General features: G+C 60.6%; 1 protein-coding gene across 1 annotated transcript; it reads right to left on the bottom strand.

Annotated features, from left to right (window-relative positions):
• Nucleotides 1-42: 42 nt before the first annotated feature.
• Nucleotides 43-20,791, bottom strand: LOC139807018 (rootletin-like). The gene is made up of 29 exons (XM_071767446.1): nt 20,577-20,791; nt 19,592-19,765; nt 18,662-18,758; nt 17,990-18,085; nt 17,544-17,663; nt 17,301-17,437; nt 16,509-16,628; nt 15,610-15,754; nt 14,689-15,042; nt 14,012-14,205; nt 13,798-13,925; nt 12,526-12,677; nt 11,824-11,925; nt 11,605-11,739; nt 10,852-10,983; nt 9,610-9,827; nt 8,518-8,677; nt 8,269-8,436; nt 7,085-7,421; nt 6,256-6,383; nt 6,061-6,181; nt 5,265-5,419; nt 4,498-4,701; nt 3,566-3,775; nt 3,339-3,488; nt 2,574-2,732; nt 1,412-1,543; nt 943-1,005; nt 43-838 (listed from the first exon to the last, which is right to left on the bottom strand). Exons 1-29 carry the CDS (start codon nt 20,789-20,791, stop codon nt 788-790), a joined length of 4,557 nt encoding a protein of 1,518 aa, XP_071623547.1. The 3' UTR covers nt 43-787.
• Between the last annotated feature and the right edge of the window lie 399 nt (nt 20,792-21,190).

The following is a 21,190-nucleotide window of genomic DNA, read 5'->3' as shown; positions in this document are numbered from 1 at the left end:
AGCACCCCAAAAAGATGATGCCACGTGGCTCTGGTGCATGTCCTCCAATAATAAATATAAATATTAATAGGTAATAAATGATAATAACAACCCAAGAGCTGGAAGTTATTCTTTGCTTTTTATTATTTGTTATTCACTGTGATTATTTTTATTCTTTGTTATTATTTATTATCACTGAGGGACCTGAAGCAATCTGGGTGTCCCACTGTACCTCCATTTGGACATCTCCCCCCCCCAAATAAACCCCATCAGTACCAGTTTGGGTTTATCCACATTTAAGAGTGGGGGACACACACTCAAAGCCATCCCCTTGACACCCACATTTTTACAGCCATATAGCACCAAGAAAATCCTCAAACTCCAAAAAAAAAAAATATAAATCCTGTTATTTGCCCAAACCCACCAGACTGGAGTAGTTTTTCTGTTAGAAAAAAGGGTAAAAATTAGGAGCTGGTGGAGAAGCATTGGGTAAGGGGGGAGAAAGAATAAATCAAGGTGCCAAGGTGGCTTTTCTAAGGTTATAAAAAGGTATTTTCAAACTTTTGGTTAAAAATTGCAATAGAAAACAAAGCACAAAAAGGGGAGAACCAAGTGCTCAGGGCTCACACTGCATCAAAAATCCCTCTGGGTCAGTGGCTGGGGGGGTAAAGTGCAGGGTTTTGGGGCTGGTTTTTTTTTTGTTTTTTTTTCTTGAGGAAAGGAAATGATGAGACAAAAATCAGTGGTTGGGGTCGTTTGGTTTTTCCCCCCCCATGAGCTGAGCTGTGCCAGGCTCTGCGGGGGGACCCTAAATGCTGGTGGGGTGTGGGGGCAGCTCCGGGCCCTGCAGCAGTGGGACCTGGGGAGGATTGGGGGGGGTTAAGGAGCAAGAGGGGAGGGGGCACAGGGCCGGGTGTCCCCCAGGGGGTCTGTGCCCCCCACCCCAGGGTGTCCCCCACTCACCTTCTCGTGGGGGGTGACGCGTGGGGAGGGGGCAGAGCGCTGCTCCAGGGCTGACACCTGTGCCTGTGGGACATGGGGGGGGGGGCTGTCACCACAGGGGGGGCCCCAAAATGGGAGGAGATCCCCCCACACCCACCCCCCCCCCAAAAAAAAAAAAAAGAGCCCAGTGCCAGCACCAGCACCTCCCTTCCAGCTTAGGCCCAGCACCATCTCCCCAAGCTGGGATGAACCCACACCAGAGCCCAGCACCACTCCTGGTGCCAGCACCAGCACCTCCCCAAGCTGGGATAAAGCCCCAGGAATTCCCAGCACCATTCCTGGTGCCAACACCAGCACCTCCCCAAGCTGGGACAAACCCAAACCAGATCCCAGCACCATCCCAGTACAATCCCCCAGTGCATGCCTCAGGTGGACAGCACCCAGGGGTGCCCCCAGCAGCACCCCCAAGCCCAGATCCCCCTGTGCCCACCTGCAGGAGCTGGATGTGGTGCTGTGCCTGTGCCAGCTCCCTCTGGGCTGTGCCCAGGGCTCTGTCCAGCCTCCCCTTCTCTGCCCACAGCCTGGCTGAGTCCTCCTGTCCCTGCAGCTTCTCCCGTTCCACCTGCCCCAGGGAGGAGGGGGAGAAGAGGGTGAGGGTGGGGGGCACCACCCCTGCCCCCTGCCCCCCTCTCTCCAGCAGGTAACAGGTGTAAGTAACGTTATCATTTTTGTTTTACATATTGTATCTATATTTTTAGCTATTAAATCTGCTTTGTACGTGCAATCATTGGTGATCCTGAGGACAAAGTCTCTAGAGGGGGCCCCTAGAAGTTGTTTTGCTTCAGTCATCTTGTGGACATGGTCCCTAGAAGGTGCTGTGCTTTGGGGAGGGGGCAGGATGTGACCCCTTAGATATTATTCTACTTTGGTGCTGGGGCAGATGGTCCCTGAAAGGTGCTGCACTGGTGGTGGGACAGGAGATGGTCCCTTGGAAGTGCTTTGCTTGGGTGACCCTGAGGACAAGGTCCCTGGGAGGTGTGACACTTTGGTGATGGTGCAAGAGATGGTTCTTAGAGGTGCTTTGTTTTGGTGACCCCAAGGAGATGGCACCTGGAATGTGCAGCACTATGGTGATGGGGCTGAACAAGGTCTCTAGAAGGTGCTGTGCCCTGGTGATGGGTGCAGGATGTGGCCCCTGAAAGATCTTCTGCTTTGGTGAGGGGAGCAGAAGGTTCCTAGAAGGTGCTACACTTTGGGGAGCTTGAGGATGAGGGTGGCCAGAAGGTGCAGCACCACGGTGATGGGTGCAGGATGTGGTCCTGAGGCTCTGTGCCCTGGCTTTGTATTGGTGACCCCAAGGCCACGGCACCTGGAAGGTGCAGCACTGGGGTGATGGGGCAGAAGTCTCTAGAAGGTCTCTAGAAGGTGCTGTGCCTTGGTGAAGGGTGCAGGATGTGGTCCTGAGGAGGGGCTTTGTTTTGGTGACCCCAAGGACATGGTCCCTGGAAGGTGGTGATGGGTAGGAGCTGGTGTCTGAGAGGTGCAGCACCACGGTGATGGGTGCAGGATGTGGTCCTGAGGAGGTGCCACCCCCTGCAGGGGTCCCTGGGGATGTGATGCTGGGCAGGGGGACACCCCCAAGGTGGCCTCACCTTGTCCAGGGTCTTCTTCAGGGCACTCTTGTCCTTCTCCAGGCGCAGGGCCAGGCGCTCAGCCTCCCTCCTGTCCCCCTGGGCCCGGGTCAGGGCTCTCTGCAGGGTGCCCACCCTCTCCTGCAGACCCCCCCGCTCCTCCTGACGCTGCCGCAGCACCTGGGGGGGGGAGGGGTCAGCCATGGCCCCCGGGGGGTGTGAGAAGGGGTCGAGGCTCAAGAGGGGGCTGTAGGGTGACACGAGGAGGGTCCGTAGAGTCCTGGGGCTGTAGGAGGGTGCACAGGGTGGAGGAAAGGATGGGTGGGGATGCTGGGGGTTTAGGGGGGGTCCATAGGGTGATGCAAGGAGGGAGGGCAAAGGATGGTTTTGGGGGGCAATAGGGTGCTGGGGGATGCATAGGGAGCTGGAGGGAGGACAACAGAGAGCTGGGGGGTGGGGCAGAGTGCTGGGGGGGTTTCTGGAGGGCAATAGGGGCTGGGCAGGGGGCTAAGGGTGCTGCAAGGGGGTTCTGGGGGGCAATAGGGGCTGGGGCAGGGGGACAAAGGGTGCTGGGGGGCTTTATTTGGGGGGTAATAGGAGCTAGGGCAGGGGGCAAAGGGTGCTGGGGGGGGCTCTGGGGGGCAATAGGGGCTGGGGCAGGGGGACAAAGGGTGCTGGGGACAGCATGGGTGCAAAAGATGCTGCATGGGGTGGAGGGGTGTCAAACGTGCTGCCCAGGGGGACAGCAGCCCATGAATTTGGGGTGACCCCCCCCCTGCCCCTCACCTCCTGCTGCTGCCGCAGCCGCAGCTCCAGCTCCTCCCTGCCCCTCCGCAGCGCCTCCTGCTCCTCCCGCAGCTCCCGCAGCTGCTCCCGCAGGGTTCCCTTCTCCTCCCTCGCCTCCACCAGCGCCCTCCGGGCCACCTCCAGCCCCTCCTGGCACCGGGGGACACAGCCACGGTGACCTCGGAGCAGGGGGACCCCCGGCTGTGTGTGTGCCCCCCCTCACCCACCTGCAGTGCCCGCCGGTCCAGCTCCCCGGCTGCCAGGACACTCTGGAGCTGCTGAAGCTGCTCCTGGACCCCGGTGCCATCGGGTGATGGGGAGGGGGTGCTGGGGACATCGGTGGGGACAGTGGCCTTCGGGCTGCTCTGAGCCCAGGACGTGCTCAGCCTCTCCACTGCCAGCTGCAAGGTGCTGACACGCTGCTCGCTCCCGGCCAACTGCACCCAAAAAAACCCAAAAAACACCCCAAAAATTCAGTGTGAGTGTTTCTCACTGAAACTGCAGGATAGGGTGGAGGGGTTCAGCGTGGCCAAGTGGTCCCAGGTGACACCAAAGCCCCACACCCTGCTCCGGGCTTGGGGCAGAGCAGCTGGAAAGTGCCCCGAGGGGAAGGACTTTGGGGGGTTGGCTGACAGGGGTCAAACATGAGCCTGGGTGTGCCCAGGTGGCCAAGAAGGCCACCAGCATCCTGGCTTGTGTCAGCACTGGTGTGGCCAGCAAGAGCAGGGCAGGGATGGGCCCTGTGCTGGGCACTGGGGAGGCTGCACCCCAAATCCTGGGGTCAGTTCTGGGCCCCTCAGGAGCAGAAGGAGATTGAGGGGCTGGAGAGTGTCCAGAGAAGGGAATGGAGCTGGGGAAGGGGCTGGAGAGCAGGGAGAAGGGTCTGGAGAAGTTGTGAGGAGCATCTGAGGGCCCTGTGGGTGCTGATCCTGGAGCAGAGGAGGCTGAGGAGAGACCTTCTGGCTCTCTGCAACCCCCTGAGAGGAGGTTGGAGCCAGGGGGGGTCGGGCTCTGCTCCCAAGGAACAAGGGATGGGACAAGAGGAACTTTTGGCACAACTCAAGTGGTGCCAGGGGAGGTTTAGGTTGGAGCTGGGGAAGAATTTCTCCCTGGAAAGGGTTGTCAGGGCCTGTCTTGTCACTCGTCCCTGCAGTGTCACCTGTCTCTGCAGTGTCTCAGCACGATCCTGTGCTGTCTGTGTCTCTGCTCTCTGCTGTCCCAGGTCCCTCTGTGCCCTCTGCAGTTCCCCCTCCAGCACCCTCAGCTGCAGCTCCAGCCGGCGGCCCCGGCTCCCTGCAACCTCCAGCTGCCCCTTGGCCTCCTCCAGCTGGGCCTGGAGGGGCTGCACCATGGAGAGCTTCTCCTGCAAGGCAGGGGACAGGGACAGGGTGAATCCAGAAGGGATTGGAGAATTAGAAGAGAGTGCTGAGGTGCTCCTGGAAGGGACTGGAGAGCCAGCGTGGAGCAGTGAGGGATGGGGAGATGGTCAGGATGCTCCTGGAGGAGACTGGAAAGCCAGAATGGAACAGTGAGGGATAGGGAGATGGTCAGGAGGCTCCTGGAAGGAATTAGAGAGCTCAAAGGGAGTGCTGAGGTGCTCCTGGAAGGGACTGGAGAGCTAAAATGGAGCAGTGAGGGATGGGGAGATGGTCAGGAGGCTCCTGGAAGGGATTAGAGAGCTAAAAGGGAATGCTGAGGTGCTCCTGGAAGAGCCAGCATGGAGCAGTGAGGGACGGGCAGATGGTCAGGAGGCTCCTGGAAGGAATTAGAGAATTAGAAGGGAATGCTGAGGGATGAGATGGTCAGGAGGCTCCTGGAGGAGACTGGAAAGCCAGCATGGAGCAGTGAGGGATGGGGGGATGGTCAGGAGGCTCCTGGAAGGGGTCAGTGATGAGAAGGAGATGTGCCCCTGGTGGCCATGCCCACCTGGAGAGCTCTGTGCTGGGCCTGGGCACTCTGCAGGTTCTGTTCCAGCCCCACCACCTTCTCCTGCAGCTCCCGCCGCTCCCGCTGCAGCCTCTCCTCCTGCAGCACCTGTGTGGCCTGGGGGCTGCTCAGCTCCCCCCCCACACCACAGCGCCCTGCAGAGCCCCCCCGGGGGTCACCCACCACACCAGGGTGGCCACGGGGGGGGGGGCACCCATTTTATTGGGGTTTATGGGGGGTGTAGGGAGGGGTTACCCATTTTATTGGGGTTTATAGGGGATATGGGGGGGGGGGGTATCAATTTTCTTGGGATTTACAGAGGATCCATGGGGAGTTTTACCAGTTTTACTGGTGTTTATACAGGATGTTGGATTGGGGGTTTACCCACTTTATTGGGGTTTAAAGGGAATGCATGGGGGTGCACCAGTTCTACTGGAGTTTCTAGGGGAGGCTTGAGGAGGTATACTGGGATTTACAGGGGATGAACAGGGCATTAACCAGTTTTACTGGGATTTACAGGAGATCCATCAGGGGTTTTACCAGCTTTACTGAGGTTTATGGGGGACACACAGGGACTTTACCAGTTTTACTGGTTTTACTGGGCTTCATGGGAGGTTTTACCCATTTTACCAGGGTCTGGGGGGAAACCCCACTGAGCAGCAGCATCACCCACCACACCTCAGATTCCCAAAAAACCCCCACTGTCCAGCAGGGCTCCAGCACGGGGCAAATCACCCCGAACCCCACAGTTTGAGGGGATGCACCCCCAAAAACAAAACAGCCCAAACCCCATCACCTTCCTCACTCTCAGCCACCATCTTCTGGAGCTGCCGTGCCCGGGTCCTGGCTTTGTCCCGCTCCTCCTCTGCCTCTGCCAGCTGCCTGCCCAGGGTGCCCACCTGCACCCGCAGCTCCTCCTGCAGAGACAAAACTGGGTGAAAAAAGGGCCTTTTTGGGGCTGAGAAAAGGGGAGGGGAATGGGGATCTGTACCCTCTCCCTTTGGGTGTCCTGCAGCTCCCTCAGGAACTCCCCCAGTGCCGCCCGCACCGCCTCGGGCTCGGAGGCTGCATCGGTGTCTGGGGAGGAGCTGGGGGTCCCCGAGGCCTCTGGTACCCCCCCTGTGTGGGGACAAACTGGGTGGCACGGGGACAACGGGGTGAAGCAGCCAAGAGAGGGTGGGAAGGTGGAAGGGGATGTGGTGCAGTGGGGTGGAGCCACGGGATAGGGAGGATGGAAGAGAAGGAGTGATGAGGTGATGGGGACCCCAGGGATGCAGCAATGGGGTGATGGGGGGGGGGCCTACATATGCAAGGGATTGAGTAATGGGGTGATGGGGGACCCCTAAGAATGAAGCAATGGGGCACAGGGGATCCCAAACATTTAAGACATGGATCAATGGGAGATGGGGGTACATAAGGGGCACAGAGAATGGAGCACTGGGATACGGGGGATCCCTGGGGGTGGAGCCATGGGATATGGGGGTCTCCTGGGGGTGCAGGGGATGGAACACTGGGGTACTGGGGACTCCCCAAGGATGGATCAATGAGATATGGGGGATCCCTGGAGGCACAGGGAATGGAGAATTGGGATATGTGGGTCCCTTGGGGGTGAAGAGAATGGAGCACTGGGATATGGGGGATCCCTGGGGACGGAGCACTGGGATATGGGGGATCCCTAGGGATGGAGCACTGGGATATGGGGGATCCCTGGAGGTGCAGGGGATGGAGCAGCACTGCAGGAGTCCTTGCAGCAGGAGCAGCAGCAGGAGGCTGCATCCCCTTCCCCTCAGCAGGAGCCGGGGGTCCCCATCACCTCTCACCCTTGCCGGGGGGCCGTGTCCCCGCCCGGGGGATGCCCATGGTTCGGCGCAGCGCGGAGCGGATGCCCCCCAGGCGGTTCTCGGTAGCCCTGCGCAGCTCCTCGCCCCGGGCCAGCTCCGCCTCCAGCCCCTGGGCCCGGCCCTCGGCCGCGCTCAGCCTCAGGCTCAGCTCCGCAGCTTCGCCCCGCGCAGCCTCCGCCTTCAGCCGCAGGTTCAGGGTGTCCGCAAGCAGCTTCCGCTCGTTGCCCCGAGCCTCCTCCAAGCTGCGGGACAGCTCCTTCTCCCGCTGCCGGAATTCCTCCTCTGCCTCTGCCAGGCGCTGCTGCAGGGCTTGGAGCTGGGGGGGGGGAGGTGGGGAAGGGGGTGATGGGGAGAGTTGGGGTGCAGGGGGGGGAGGTGGGGTGATGGAGCATCCTCTGGGGATGGAGCAGTGGGGGGGTTGGAGATGCAAGAGATGGAGTAATGGGGACCCCGGGGATGGAGCAATGGGATACCTGAGACCCCAGGGATAGAGCAATGTGGTGATGGAGACCCCAGGGATAGAGCAATGTGGTGATGGAGACCCCAAGGATGGAGTAATGGGGGGTTGGAAATGCAAGAGATGGAGTAATGGGGTGATGGAGACTCCAGGGATGGAGCAATGGGATACTTGAGACCCCAGGGATAGAGCAATGGGGTGATGGAGATGCAAGAGATGGAACAAGGGGGTGATGGGAGACCCCAAGGATGCAGGGGATGGAGTAATGGGATGATGGAGAACCACAGGGATGGAGTAATAGAGCATGTGGGACCCCAGGGACACAGCAATAGGGTGATGGGGACCCCCAGGGATGTAAGAGAGAGAGCAAAATGATGTGGGGCACCCCAGGGTGGCAGAGGAGAGAGCAGCAGGGTGATGAAAACCCTCAGGGATGCAGGGGACAGAGCAATGGGGTGATGGGGACATAGGGGACCAATCAGTGAGGTGATGGAGACAACCAGGGACATGGCATCAAGCAGTGGAGTAGCAGGGACAACCAGGGACAGAGAACACTGGTTATGGGGTGACAACTGGCACGGAGCTACGGGGTGAGGGGACAGGGACACCAGGCCAGGCAGGGCACCCAGCTGTGGGGTGATGGGAACACTCTGGGACACAGGACGTGGAGCAGTGGAGGGCTGGGGACACGGGGGGACCCTGTCACCTCCTTCCTGGCTGCCTCTGTGCCTGCCTCACTCTCAGCCACCTTCTGCCTGAGGCCGAAGGCTTCCCGGTGCCTCTCCTCCTCCCGCTGCTCCCCCAGGGCCAGGCGTGCCTGCAGCTCCCCCACCTCCCGGCTCTTCTTGCTCTTCTCACTGTCCAGGTCCTTCAGCTGCCCAAGGAGGAGTTGAGAGCACCCCAAATGGGTGGGAGTCCCCATCCTCCTCCTCCTCTTCCCCCTCCTCCTCCTCACCTGCCGCCGCAGTTCCTGCAGCTCCCTGCGGGCGTCCAGGCGCGCTCGTTCCAGCTCCCGCAGCTGTGCCCGCAGCTCCCTCACCTCCCGCTCTGCTGCCACCCTCCCCTCCTCCACCACCACCAGCTGCTGCTCCTTCTCCTCGCCCGAGTGCTTCAGGCTGGGGGAGGGAGAAGAAAGGGCTGGTGTCACATCTGCTGCCACCACACTGTCCCCAGCGTGACCTCGTCCCGACCATCACCCCCCAAGGCATCCCCACTGCCCCATAAAAGTCCCCCCTCAGTTATTCCCTTGTCCCAGGACACCACCCTAACCCTGAGCACCATTCTCCAAGGTGCTGCAGCACCTCATGCAAGTCCCACCTGGCTCATATTCCCTTGGGACATCACCCCAACCCCAAGCATCATCCTCCAAGGTGCTGCACCACCTCACACAAGTCCTACCTTGGGCATCCTCTTGTCTTGTCCCACCCAGCACCCCAACACTGCACATCACCCTCCAGCTCATCACACCACCCCATGCGAGTCCCTCCTTGGTCATTCCCTTGCCCCAAACATCACCCTCCAGCTCATCCCACTCAAGTCCCTCCTCAGTCATTCCCTTATCCCAGCCCTGAGCACCATCCTTCAAGGTGCTGCGCCACCTCATGCACACCCCATTACCTTGCCCAAAGCATCACCCCAACCCCAAGCATCACCTTCCTAGGTACCCCACCACCCATGCAAGTCCCACCTTAGTCATTCCCTTGTCCCAAATACCACCTTCCAGCTCATCCCACTCAAGTCCCACCTTGGTCATTCCTTTATCTGAAACATCACCCTCCAGCTCATCCCACTCAAGTCCCACCTTGGTCATTCCCTTGTCCCAAACATCACCCCAACCCTGAACATTGCCCTCCAGAGCATCCCACCACCCCATAAAAGCCCCCTTTATGTCACTCCCTTGCCCCAGGCATCACCCCAACCCCAAGCATCACCCTCCAAGGCACTCCACCACCCAAGCAAGTCCTCCCTGGGTCATTCCCTTGTCCCAACCCTGATCATCACCCTTCAGCTCACCCCCCAACCCCCCCAAGCCCCATTTTGGGGTTACCTGATGCGCTCTCCCTCCGCTCGCCTCAGCGCCACCCGCAGCTCCTGGTTGGAGCGCCTCAGGGTCTCCTTCTCCTTGGCCTCATCCCCCAGGGCCCGTTGGGCCTCCAGCACCTTCCTCTGCTGGGCCTCCCCCAGCACCCGCAGCTCCCGGGCCTCCCGCTGGGCCTCCCGCAGCGCCCGCTGCCCCGCGGCACGGGCCTCCCGCAGCACCCGCACCTGCACACCCCACACCCAGGGGTTATGGGGGTTTTGAGGGTGCAGAGGCATTAAGTGGATGTTTTGGGGGAAAAGGTTGTTTTAGGGTTTTTTTTTTTGAGGGTTCACAGGGGTTGAGATGGGTTATTTTGGGGGGGAAAATCTTATTTTGTGGTTTTGGGGGGGTGTTCGCAGGGGTTAGGGGGGATATCTGGGGGGAAAAGGGTGTTTTATAGGGTTTTTTTTCAGGGTTCAGAGAGTTTGAACGGATATTTTTGGGGAAAAGGTTGTTTTATAAGGGTTTTTTTGAGGGTTCACAGGAGTTGAGGAGAGTTATTCTGGGAGGGAAAAAGTCATTTTGTGGTTTTGGGGGGGTGTTCACAGGGGCTAGGGGGAATATCTGGGGGGAAGGGTGTTTTATGGGGTTTTTTTTCAGGGTTCATAGAGTTTGAAAGGGTATTTTGGCGGAAAAGGTTGAGGAAGGTTATTTTGAGGGGAAAAAGGTTATTTTGGAGGGAAAAGGTTATTTTATGGTTTTGGGGGTTGTTCACAGAGGTTAGGGGGAATATCTGGAGGGAAAAGGGTGTTTTATGGTTTTTTTTGGGGTTCACAGGGGTTGAAGAGGGTTATTTTGGAGGGAAAAGGTTATTTTGGAGGGAAAAGTTTATTCTGTGGTTTCGGGGGGGTGTTCACAGGGGTTAGGGGGAATATCTGGGGGGGAAGGGTGTTTTATGGGTTTTTTTTTCAGAGTTCATTGAGTTTGAATGGATATTTTGGGGGGAAAGGTTGTTTTATGAGGGTTTTTTTGAGGGTTCACAGGGGTTGAGGGGGGTTGTTCTGGGGGGGAAAAGGTTATTTTGGAGGGACAAGGTTGTTTTGGAGGGAAAGGGTTATTGTATGTTTTTTGGGGGAGCTTCACAGGGGTTAAGGGGGATATTTTGAGGGGAAAAAAAGTTGTTTTTTGGGTTTTTTGCAGGGCTTGACAGGAGCTAGGGGGGTGTTTGGGGGGGTGAAAGGTTGGGGGGTGGTTTGGAGGGGGTTTTACCTCCCGCAGGGCAGTGTCCCTCTGCTTGGCCACTGCTGTAGTTTGTTCCTGCAGGGCTTTGGCCTCCTGCTCGTGGGCCACTGCTGCCTCCTCTGCCTGTGCCCGCAGGCTCTGCAGCTCTGCAGCCAGGCTCTGGGGTTGGGGGAGGGAAAGGAGAGCTGAGAAACATCCCCCCCCAACATGTGTGGGGGTCCCCAAGTGGGGTTGTGATAGGGATGGTGGAAGGATGGAGATGGGGGTGGAAGCTGAGCATCCCCATGGCTCATGGGAGGGGAGATGGGGGGGTGCAAGAAGAGGAATCAGTGGGGAGGGGTTGGGGGGGTTCAGGTTGGGAGGGTTGGGGGGGTTACAAGGGGGATGTCCAGGTGTGGGGCCTTGCAATAGGGGGTGCCCAGACATAGGGCTTTGCAATGGGGGGGCATGAGGGGTGCCCAGGCACAGGGGATTGCAATGGAGGGGCCATGGGGACCACCTAAATACGAAGCTTTGCAATGGGGGGGTCATGGGGGCTACCCAGACATGGGGAATAGCAATGGGGGGGTCACAGGAACTACCCAGACATGGGGAATAGCAATGGGGGGGTCACAGGGACTACCCAGACATGGGGCTTTGCAATGGGGGGCTATGGGGGATACCCTGGCATTAGGGCTTGCAAGGTGGGGGGACACCCAGGCACGGAGGTTTGCAGCTGGGGCTATGTGGGGTGCTGTGCCACTCTGGGAAGGGGTCCCGGGCCCCCCCCACCCCCCCCACCTGCTCTTTCTCCTGGTGCCCCGTGACCTCTCGCCGCCGCTGCTCCAGCTCAGCCGTGGCCTCAGCCAAACTCCTCTGCAGCCCCTCCAGAGTCTCTGCCAGTGCCGCCCGCTCCTCCTCCTGCAGTGCCAGGGCCTGGGGAGGGGGACAGCTCGGTCAGGGGAGGGGGACAGCAGAACCAGGACGTGGGGGGGACACGGGACACACACACACACAGACCTGTTGCTTCTCGCTCTCCCGCTGCCGCCGCGTCGCCGCCAGCTCCGCCGCCAGCTCCTCCTGCTCCCGGGCCAGCCGGCCCCGCTCAGCCTCCAGCTCCTCCTGCCCCCCCCAGACAGCAGGAATGCACCCCCAAAAATCACCAGTGTGTCCCCAGAAAATCAGGATTGTACCCCCAGAAAATCAGAATCGTGCCACGAAAGCATTGTGCCCTGGCAGGCAGCGCCGGGTCCCTCAAAAAGCAGAGTGGAGCAGCCCAAAAGATCAGAATTGTGCCCCCAAACGTCAGGGTTGGGCCCCAAATTACTGCTAAATACCTAAAAATCAGCCTGCTGTGCCCCAAAATCAGCATCTCATATAAAAAAAAAAAAAAAAAAAAAGCACTGGACCCCAAAAATCAGCTTCCCACCCCAAAATCAGCTTCCCGCATACCAAAAACCCAGCACTGACCCCCCCAGAAATCAGCATCTCACCCCAGGAATTAGCACTGAACCCCCAAAGACCAGCCTCCCACCCCAAAAATCAGCATCCTGCATCCCAAAAACTATCAACAACCCCCCGAAAAATCTGCATCTCACCCCAGGAATTAGCACTGAATCCCCCAAAGCACTGGACCCCCAAAAACCAGCACCCCACCCAAAAGTCAGCCCCGCACCCCAGCCCCCGCCCCAGCCCCCATCCCGGTCCCGGTCCCGGTCCCACCTTCTGGCGCTGCAGGCGGTCCAGCTCCTGGCGATGGGCGGTGCTGGCGCTCTGCAGTGCCACGGTCACCGCCGCTGTCTCGGCCGCTGCCACCGCCTGGCGCCGCTCCTCCAGCTCCCGCTCCCGCTCCAGACGGCTGGCACCCAGCTCGGCTGGGGACAGGGGACAACCCCAGGGCAGTGGGGACACACACTCAGGTCAAGTGGGGACACCCCCAGGGGAGTGGGGACAAACCCAGGTCAGCAGGGACACCCCTAAGGCAGCGGGGACATCCCCAGGGGAGTGGGGACACTCACTCAGGTCAGTGGGGACATCCCCAGGTCAGCAAGGACACCCCTAGGGCTGTGGGAACACTCACTCAGGTCAAGTGGGGACACTCACTCAGGTCAGTGAAGACACCCCCAGGTCAGCAAGGACACCCCAAGGGCAGTGGAATCACCCCCCAGATCAGTAGGGACACCCCTAGGACTGTGGGGACATTCCCAGGGCAGTGGGGACACTCACTCAGGTCACTGGGGACACCCCTAGGGCAGTGGGGACATCCCCAAGAGAGTGGGGACAACCTCCCAGCTCAATGGGGACACCCCCAGGGCAGTGGAATCACCCCCAGATCAGTAGGGACGACCCTAAGGCTGTGGGGTCATCCCCAGGGCAGTGGGGACACCCCAGGAGGACAGTGTGTGGGGGTTAAGTGAGGGCATGGGGGGAGGTGGTGGCAGCTGGATGGGGGTGGATGGAGGTGGGTGGGGAGGAGGATGAGTATGGAGATGGATGGGGATGAAGATAGAGATGGATGAGGATGATGAAGAAAAAGCTGCATGGGGAAGAAGATGAGGATGGAAGGGAGTAAGATGGAGACGGATGGGATGGGGATGAAGGTAAAAAATGTAGATGGATGGGAATGGAGAGGGATTGGATCAGGATAAGGTTGAAAGTGGAGCTGGATGGTGATGGAGATGGATGGATGGGGATGAGACTGAAGATGATGATCAAGAAAGGGATGGATGGGGATGAAGAAGGGAATGAAAATGGGAAAGGATGAGGATGAATGTGCACAAGAAGATAGGGATGGGCATGGATGGAGATGGATGGATTTGAACAGGGCTGAGAATGAAGATGGAGCTGAGAGGGGGCTGAGGATACGGCCACATGGAGAGGAAGATGCAGATGAAGCTGAGGATGGATAGGTGGGGATGAAGGTGAACAGGGTTGAGGATGGGGATGAAGATGAGCAAGGGTGGGGATGAGGAGGGACGAGGATGTGCAGCTCACCCTCCAGTGCCTCCTTGGCCTGGAGCAGAGTCCGAGCCTCAGCCTCCAGGTGCCGGGTGTGGGTGTCCCGCTGGGACAGCTGCTGCTGGAGCTGGAAGATGCTGCTCTCCAGCGCCTCCTTCTCCACCCTGCCGGGACACCGGGGCGGTGCTGCCGGAACGGGGAACACGGGGCCCGCACACACCTTAACACCCACCCCCCCGCCAGCACCCACCTGAGCGCTGCCACCTCCTGGGCCCGCTCCTGGCCCTGGCGTTGGGCGGTGGCCAACTGGACGGCCAGGCTGGCCCCTTCCTTGGCCAGTGCCTGCCGGCTGCGGGCCACCTCCTGCAGCTCCTCCCGCAGCCGCTCCTGCTCCCCCCGTGCGTGCACCAGGGCCCGGCCCGCAGCACCCTGCTCCTGCACTGCCTGCCAGCACCCAGCACCCAGTGACCACCCAGGGACCCCATACAGCACCCAGCACCCAGTGACCACCCAAGGACCCCACAGCACCCAGTGACCCCCAGGAACCCCACACAGCACCCAGTGACCATCCAGTGACCCCACACAGCACCCAGTGACCCCACACACAGCACCCAGTGACCACCCAGTGACCCCACACACAGAACCCAGTGACCACCCAGCACCCAGTGACCTACCCAGTGACTCCACGCAGCCACTGTGGTCCTTCCAGTTCCCCACTCAGCCTCCCAGTCACCCCATGCATCCCCTCCCAGTTGCCCCACACATCCACCATGGCTCTCCCAGTCACCCTGTACAAACTCCCCACCACTCCCAGTTGCCCCATGCACCTTCCCAGTGACCCAGACCCCCCTCCTAGTTGCCCTGTGCATCCTCCCAGTTTCCCCATACCCCCTCCCAATTGCCCCCAGCCCCGTCCCCGCATCCCACCTGCCCCAGGAGTTGTCGCAGCCTCAGCTGGTGGCTTCGCAGGGTCCCGAGCTGTCCCCGCAGCCCCCGGGCCCCCTCCTCGGCCTCCCTGCGTTCCCGCTCCAGGCCCCGTTCCAGGCCCTTCCTCCGGCCCCTCTCCAGCCGTTCCCTCAGCTCGGTCACCTCCATTCCCAGCTCCTCCGCCCGCCGCCTCCCGCTCTCCCGTTCTCGCTCCAGCCCCCGCACCAGCTCCCGCCGCTCCCGGGCCAGCCCCGCCGCCAGCTCCCCGGTACGGGCCAGGGCTTCCCGCAGCCGCGCCTGCTCGGCCACTGCCACCCGCTGCCCCGCGGCCAGCTGCCCGCAGCTGCACTGAGCCTGGGGACACGGGGGAGGCCATGGGGACACCCGCTGCCTGGGGACACCCCGGGGACACCTGCTGCATGGGGACACTATGGGGACACACTGCTTGGGGATGCCATGGGGACACCCACTGCATGGGGACACCATGGGGACATCCACTGCATAGGGATGCCCACTGCATGGGGACACCATGGGGACACCCACTGCATGGGGACACCATGGGGACATCCACTGCATGGGGACATCCACTGCATGGGGATGCCCAGTGCTTGGGGACACCATGGGGACACCCACTGCATGGGGACACCCACTGCATGGGGACACCATGGGGATACCCACTGCTTGAGGACACCATAGAGACACCGTGGGGACATTCACTGCTTGGGGACACCATGGGGACACCTGCTACTTGGGGACACCGTAGGGACACCCCAGGGACAACATGGGGACACCCTCTGCTTGGGGACACCCCAGGGACACCCACTGCTTGGGGAAACCGCTGGGACACCCGCTGCTTGGGGACACCCCGGGGACATCCATGCAGGGGCTGTGTCACTTGGGGTGCCGGGGTGGGGGTCCCACCTTGCTGAGTGCCCGGCTCAGCACCTCCCGCTCGCCCCGCGCCACCTCCACCTCCAGCGCCGCGCGGCTCAGCGCCTCCCGCACCTCCAGCACCTCCCGACGGGCATCTGCACGCTGCCCCGACAGCTCCTCCACCTCCTGCTGCCTGCAGCACCCACCCTGAGCACCCACCCTGAGCACCCACCCTGCAGCACCCACCATCAGTACCCACTCTGAGCACCCACCCTGCAGCACCCACCCTGCAGCACCCACCCTGCAGCACCCACCCTGAGCACCCACCCTGAGCACCCACCCTGCAGCACTCACCCTGAGCACCTGCCATCAGCACCCACCCTGCAGCACCCATTTGGGTGGGGGGCAAAGAGGGTATTGCAGCACCCACTGAAGTTTTGCATCCCACCTGTGATGGGGGTGGCAGCACCCTCCTTCAGAGGGGCTCCAGGAGACCCTATTTTTTTTGGGGGGGGGGGGGGAAAGGCTTGAGCACCAACTTTGAGGGGAGAAGAAGGGGCTGCAGGAGCCACCTTTGGGGTGACAGGGTGACAGCACCCACCTTGGAGGGGGTTTCTGGGGAGAGAGTGACTTGTGGGGGGAGGTACAACACCCACGGAAGTTTTCCATCCCACCTTTGGGGAGGGGGGGGTTGAGTGGACTCACTTTGCGTGTGTGTGTTGGGGGGGGATGCAGCACCCAGTGGGGCAAGTTGGCAGCACCCACATTTGGAGGGGGTGGTGGTCAGGGGACCAAAGTGGCACAGGGGGCAGTAGGGGAGGCTGCAGCACCCTGGGGGGTGTCAGGACTCATGTGTGTCCCTTTGTGTCCCCCTCTGTGTCCCCCCCACATCTCCCCCGTGTCCCCCCCATGTCCCCCTGTGTCTCCCCCCCCCCCCGTGTCCCCACCGGAGCTCCAGCTGCTGCCGGGTGCTCTCTGCCTGCTGTGCAGCCCTGGCCCGCGCCTCCTCCAGAGCCTCTGCCCGCTCCTGTGCCCCGACCAGAGCCACCTCCACCTCCTCCTGTGCCCTGAGAGGGACAGGGGGACACAGCTGGGACAGAGGGATGGGGGGAGTGGGACAGGATGGATGGATGGATGGATGGATGGATGGATGGATGGATGGAGGCACAGCAGTGGAATGGTGAGCGGACAGACGGACACAGGCAGACAGTGGTGCGATGGAGGGTGGGGGTGGGTGGGACAAGGGACAGCTGGACAGGCAAAGGGACAGACTGACACCAGTGGGATAGGGGACAGACAGACAGACCCACACTGGTGGGATGGCAGATGGACCAAGAGATGTAAGGATGCAGAGGGACAGATGGACAGAGGGGGGCAAGTAGAGGGACAGCCATGGAGGGAAGGACAGAGCTCGGGACAGATGGACAGAACTTGGGACAGACAGACAGACAGATCTTGGGATGGACAGAGCTTGGGATGGACAGACAGATCTTGTCTGTCTTGGGATGGACAAGAGCTTGGGTGGACAGACAGAGCTCGGGACAGATGGATGGAGCTCAGGTCGGACAAACAGAGCTCAGGACTGGTGCAAAGAACACTCAGGACAGACAGATGGGGCTCAGGACAGACGGACAGAGCTTGGGATGGGCAGGGCTCAGGACAGACAGAGCTTGGGATGGACGGATGGAGCTCAGGAGGGACAGACAGAGCTCAGGACAGTCCCTCCCCACCCCCGGTACCTGCGCATGTCCCGGTTCTGCTGCTCCAGCTGCTCCAGCCGGGCCAGGGCCCGGTCCCGCTCCCGCCGGCACCCCCCGGCCTGAGCCCCCAGCTCCTCCAACTGCCCCCGCAGTGCCTGGGCCTCTGCCCGCGCCTCCTGGGGGGAACAGAGACCTCAGCCACGCCGGTGTGACATCACCATGACGTCACCGTGACGTCACGGGAGGGGGGAAGGGGCTGCGTGCGTGTCCCTCCTGGTTCACCTGCAGCTTTTGGCGGTGCCGGTCCAGAGCGACCCGAACGGCTGAGAGAGCGACGGAGGGCGGAGGGGAGGGAGATGGAGGGGACAGGGGGGACTGCAGGGGATCTTCTGCCAGAACTGCCTGTCAGAGGGGAGGGAAACTGAGGCACGGGGAAACCGAGGGACAGGGGGGGAACTGAGACACAGGGAGAAACTGAGGCACGGGGGGGGAGAAACTGAGGCACGGGGGGGGAGAAACTGAGGCACGGGGGGGGAGAAACTGAGGCACGGGGAGGGAGAAACTGAGGCACAGGGGGGGAACTGAGGCACGGGGGGGGGGGAACTGAGGCACGGGGGGGGAAACTGAGGCACGGGGGGGGGAAACTGAGGCACGGGGGGGGGAAACTGAGGCACGGGGGGGGGGAAACTGAGGCACAGGGATGAAGGGGAGCAGAGGGACCCCCTGACCTGGGTGACGTCCCGCAGCACCCTCTGCAGCAGCTCCAGCTCGGAGCGCAGAGCCTCCAGCTCAGCTGGGGAGGGGTCCCGGGCACGTGCAGCCTCCTGCAGAGCCCCCCAGGAGTGGGCTCAGGCACCCCTGGGGCAGGGGGCACGGCCCCATGCACCCCCATACTGCTGTGCACCCACCCTGCAGGGTGCCAGCCTGCCCAGCAACAGTGTCCCCCCAGTGTCCCCCATGTCCCCCCAGTGTCCCTCCTCAGTGTCCCCCCCCAGTATCTCCCACAGTATCCCCCCTGTTTTCCCCCACTGTGTCCTCCCAGTGTCCCCAATCAGTGTCCCCCCCAGTGTCCCTCCGACTGTCCCCCCCCACTGGTCCCAGTATCCCCCAGTGTTCCCCCAGTATTTCCAGTGTGCCCCCAATCAGTGTCCCCCCCAGTGTCCCTCTGACTGCCCCCACCCACTGGCCCCAGTATCCCCCAGTGTGCCCCCCAGTATCGCTCCAGTGTCCCTCCGACTGTCCCCCCACCACTGGTCCCAGTATCCCCCCAGTATCTCCCAGTGTGCCCCCCCAGTATCCCTCCCAGTGTCCCTCCAACTGTCCCCCTCACTGTCCTCACAGTTTCCCTCCCAGTATCCTCCCCAGTGGCCCCCCAGTATCTCCCAGTATCCCCCCCTCACCAGTTCCTGCAGCCTCCCCTGCAGCTCCTGCACCTCCCGCTCCTTCTCCCCCTTCTGCTCCTGGAGCTTCTCCAGTGCTGCTGTCACCTCCTCCAGCCTGGGCAGCACCAAGACCCCACCCCAAAATCAGCCCAACACCCCCCACACCAATAAACCCAACCCCCCAAATCCATGCAAAATCACTCCAAGCCCCCCCTCCCCCCCAGATCAACACAACCCCAAACAATTCCTCCAAAATAATCTCAAACCCCCCAAAATCACCCCAACCGCAAACCACCCCAAAAATAACCCTAATCCCAGACCCCTAAACATAACCTCAAATCCCAAACAATTCCCCAAAAATAACCCTAACCCCGAACCCCCAAAATCACCCCAACTCCAAACAATTCCCCAAATATAAACCTAATCCCAAACCCCCCAAAATCACCCAAACAATTCCCAAAAATAACCCTAATCCCAAACCGCCCCAAATCACCCCAAACAATTCCAAAAAATAACCCTAATCCCAAAACCTAATTCCGAACGCCCCAAAACCACCCCAACCCCAAACAATTCCCCAAATATAAACCTAATCCCAAATCCCCCCAAATCACCCAAACCACCCCAAAAATAACCCTAATCCCAAACCCCCCAAAATCACCCAACCACCCCAAAAATAACCCTAATCCCAAAACCTCTAATCCCGAACTCCCCAAAATCACCCCAACCCCAAACAGTTCCCCAAATATAACCCTAATCCCGAACCCCCCAAAATCACCCAAACCACCCCAAAAATAACCCTAATCCCAAAACCTCTAATCCCAAACCCCCCAAAATCACCCCAACCCCAAACCACTCCAAAAATAACCCTAATCCCAAACCCCCCAACATCTCCCTAACCCCCCCCAGCCCCGCCCCGGTCCCGCCCCTGGTTCGGTCCGGTTCCGGTACCGGCAGCTCAGGGCCCTTGTGTCGCTGTCCCTCTGCTCCAGGTGCTGCTCCAGGCGCTGCCGCTCCGCGTCCTCGCGGCTTTCCCGCATTCCCAGGTGGGAGCCCAGGTGCAGACACGCGGCGTGGGCAGCGCGGCCCGTGCGGGACAGGTCCTGCTGCAGCTCCAGCAGGTCCCTGCCAGGGGACAGGGGGACAGCTGCTCACTGAGAGTCTGGGACATCCAGGGAACCCTCGGAGACCTCCAGGAACCTCAGAGACCTCCAGGAACCTCAGAGACCTCCAGGAACCTCAGAGACCTCCAGGAACCCCTTAGAGACCTCCAGGAACCCCTTAGAGACCTCCAGGAATCCCTCAGAGACCTCCAGGAAACCCTTGAAGACCTCCAGGGAACCCTTGAAGACTTCCAGGAACCCTTGAAGACCTCCTGGGAACTTCAAGAATCTCTCAGAGACCTCTTGGGATCTCCAAGAACCCCTCAGAGACTCCAGAAATGCTCAGAAACCTCCCAGGACACCTCAGAGACTTCCAGGAACCCCTCTGAGACTTCCTGAGATCTTCAAGAATCCCTCAGAGACCTCCTGGGATCTCCAAGAACCTCTCAGAGACCTTCTGGGATCTCCAAGAACCTCTCAGAGACCTCCAGGAACCCCTCTGAGATCTCCAGGAACCCCTTTGAAACCTCCTGGGATCTTCAAGAATCTCTCAGAGACTTCCAGGAACCCGCAGACACCTCCAGGAACCCCTCAGAGATCTCCTGGGATCTTCAAGAATCCCTCAGAGACCTCCAGGAACCCCTCGGAGACCTCCAGGAACCCCTTGGAGACCTCCTGAGATCTTCAAGAACCTCTCAGAGACCTCCAGGAAACCCTCAGAGACTTCCTGAGATCTTCAAGAACCTCTGAGACCTCCAGGAACCCCTCAGAGACCTCCTGGGATCTCCAGGAACCCCTCAGAGACCTCCCGGGATGTCTCAGGACCCCCTCACCTTTCCGTGCTGGTTTTCACCTCCCCGAGCTGCCTCCTGCAGGCCACCACCTGCCTCCAGAGGGTGAGGAGCCGGCTGTGCTCGTTGCTGAAGTAGGTGTTGAAGGACTGGGGGGTGGGGACACACAAAGTGGTGTTGGGCCCAGCCGGGTCCTTCCTGGGCCACCAGATCTCCCTGGTCCCCTTTTTGAGCCCCCACCTGCCCACGCTCCCCATCCCTTCTCCTGGTGGTCCCACATCCCTTTCCATGTCCCATCCTTAGATCCCTCTGCCCCACATTATCCCATCACATGCCTCAACTCCACCACCCCAAATTCTTCTCTGTGCAACATCTCCTATGGTCCCACACCCCTCCTGGTGGTCCCATAACCCTCCTGGTGGCCCCACATTCCTCCTGGTGGCCCTATACCCCTCCTGGTTGTCCCACACCCCTCCTGGTGGCCCCATAACCCTCCTGGTGGCCCCACAGCCCTCCTGGTGGCCCCACAGCCCTCCTGGTGGTCCCATAACCCTCCTGGTGATCCCACACCCCTCCTGGTGGTCCCATAACCCTCCTGGTGATCCCACACCCTTCCTGGTGGTTCCACACCCCTCCTGGTGGCCCCACACCCCTTA

Source organism: Heliangelus exortis, chromosome 23, assembly GCF_036169615.1.
Source record: "Heliangelus exortis chromosome 23, bHelExo1.hap1, whole genome shotgun sequence".
NCBI classification, from domain to species: Eukaryota; Metazoa; Chordata; class Aves; order Apodiformes; family Trochilidae; genus Heliangelus; species Heliangelus exortis.
This window is presented reverse-complemented; position numbering and strand designations above follow the sequence as displayed.

What these genes read in the sequence shown, in the direction of transcription:
- LOC139807018 (XM_071767446.1), bottom strand. Translation starts at nt 20,791, where the DNA reads ATGGGGAGCGTGGGCAGGTGGGGGCTCAAAAAGGGGACCAGGGAGATC. An exon ending in CAGGAGGTGGCAGCGCTCAG is followed by an intron (nt 13,926 to 14,011) that starts GTGGGTGCTGGC and finishes GTGTCCCGGCAG; the next exon opens with GGTGGAGAAGGAGGCGCTGG. An exon ending in CAGAGGCAGCCAGGAAGGAG is followed by an intron (nt 7,422 to 8,268) that starts GTGACAGGGTCC and finishes CCCCCCCCCCAG; the next exon opens with CTCCAAGCCCTGCAGCAGCG.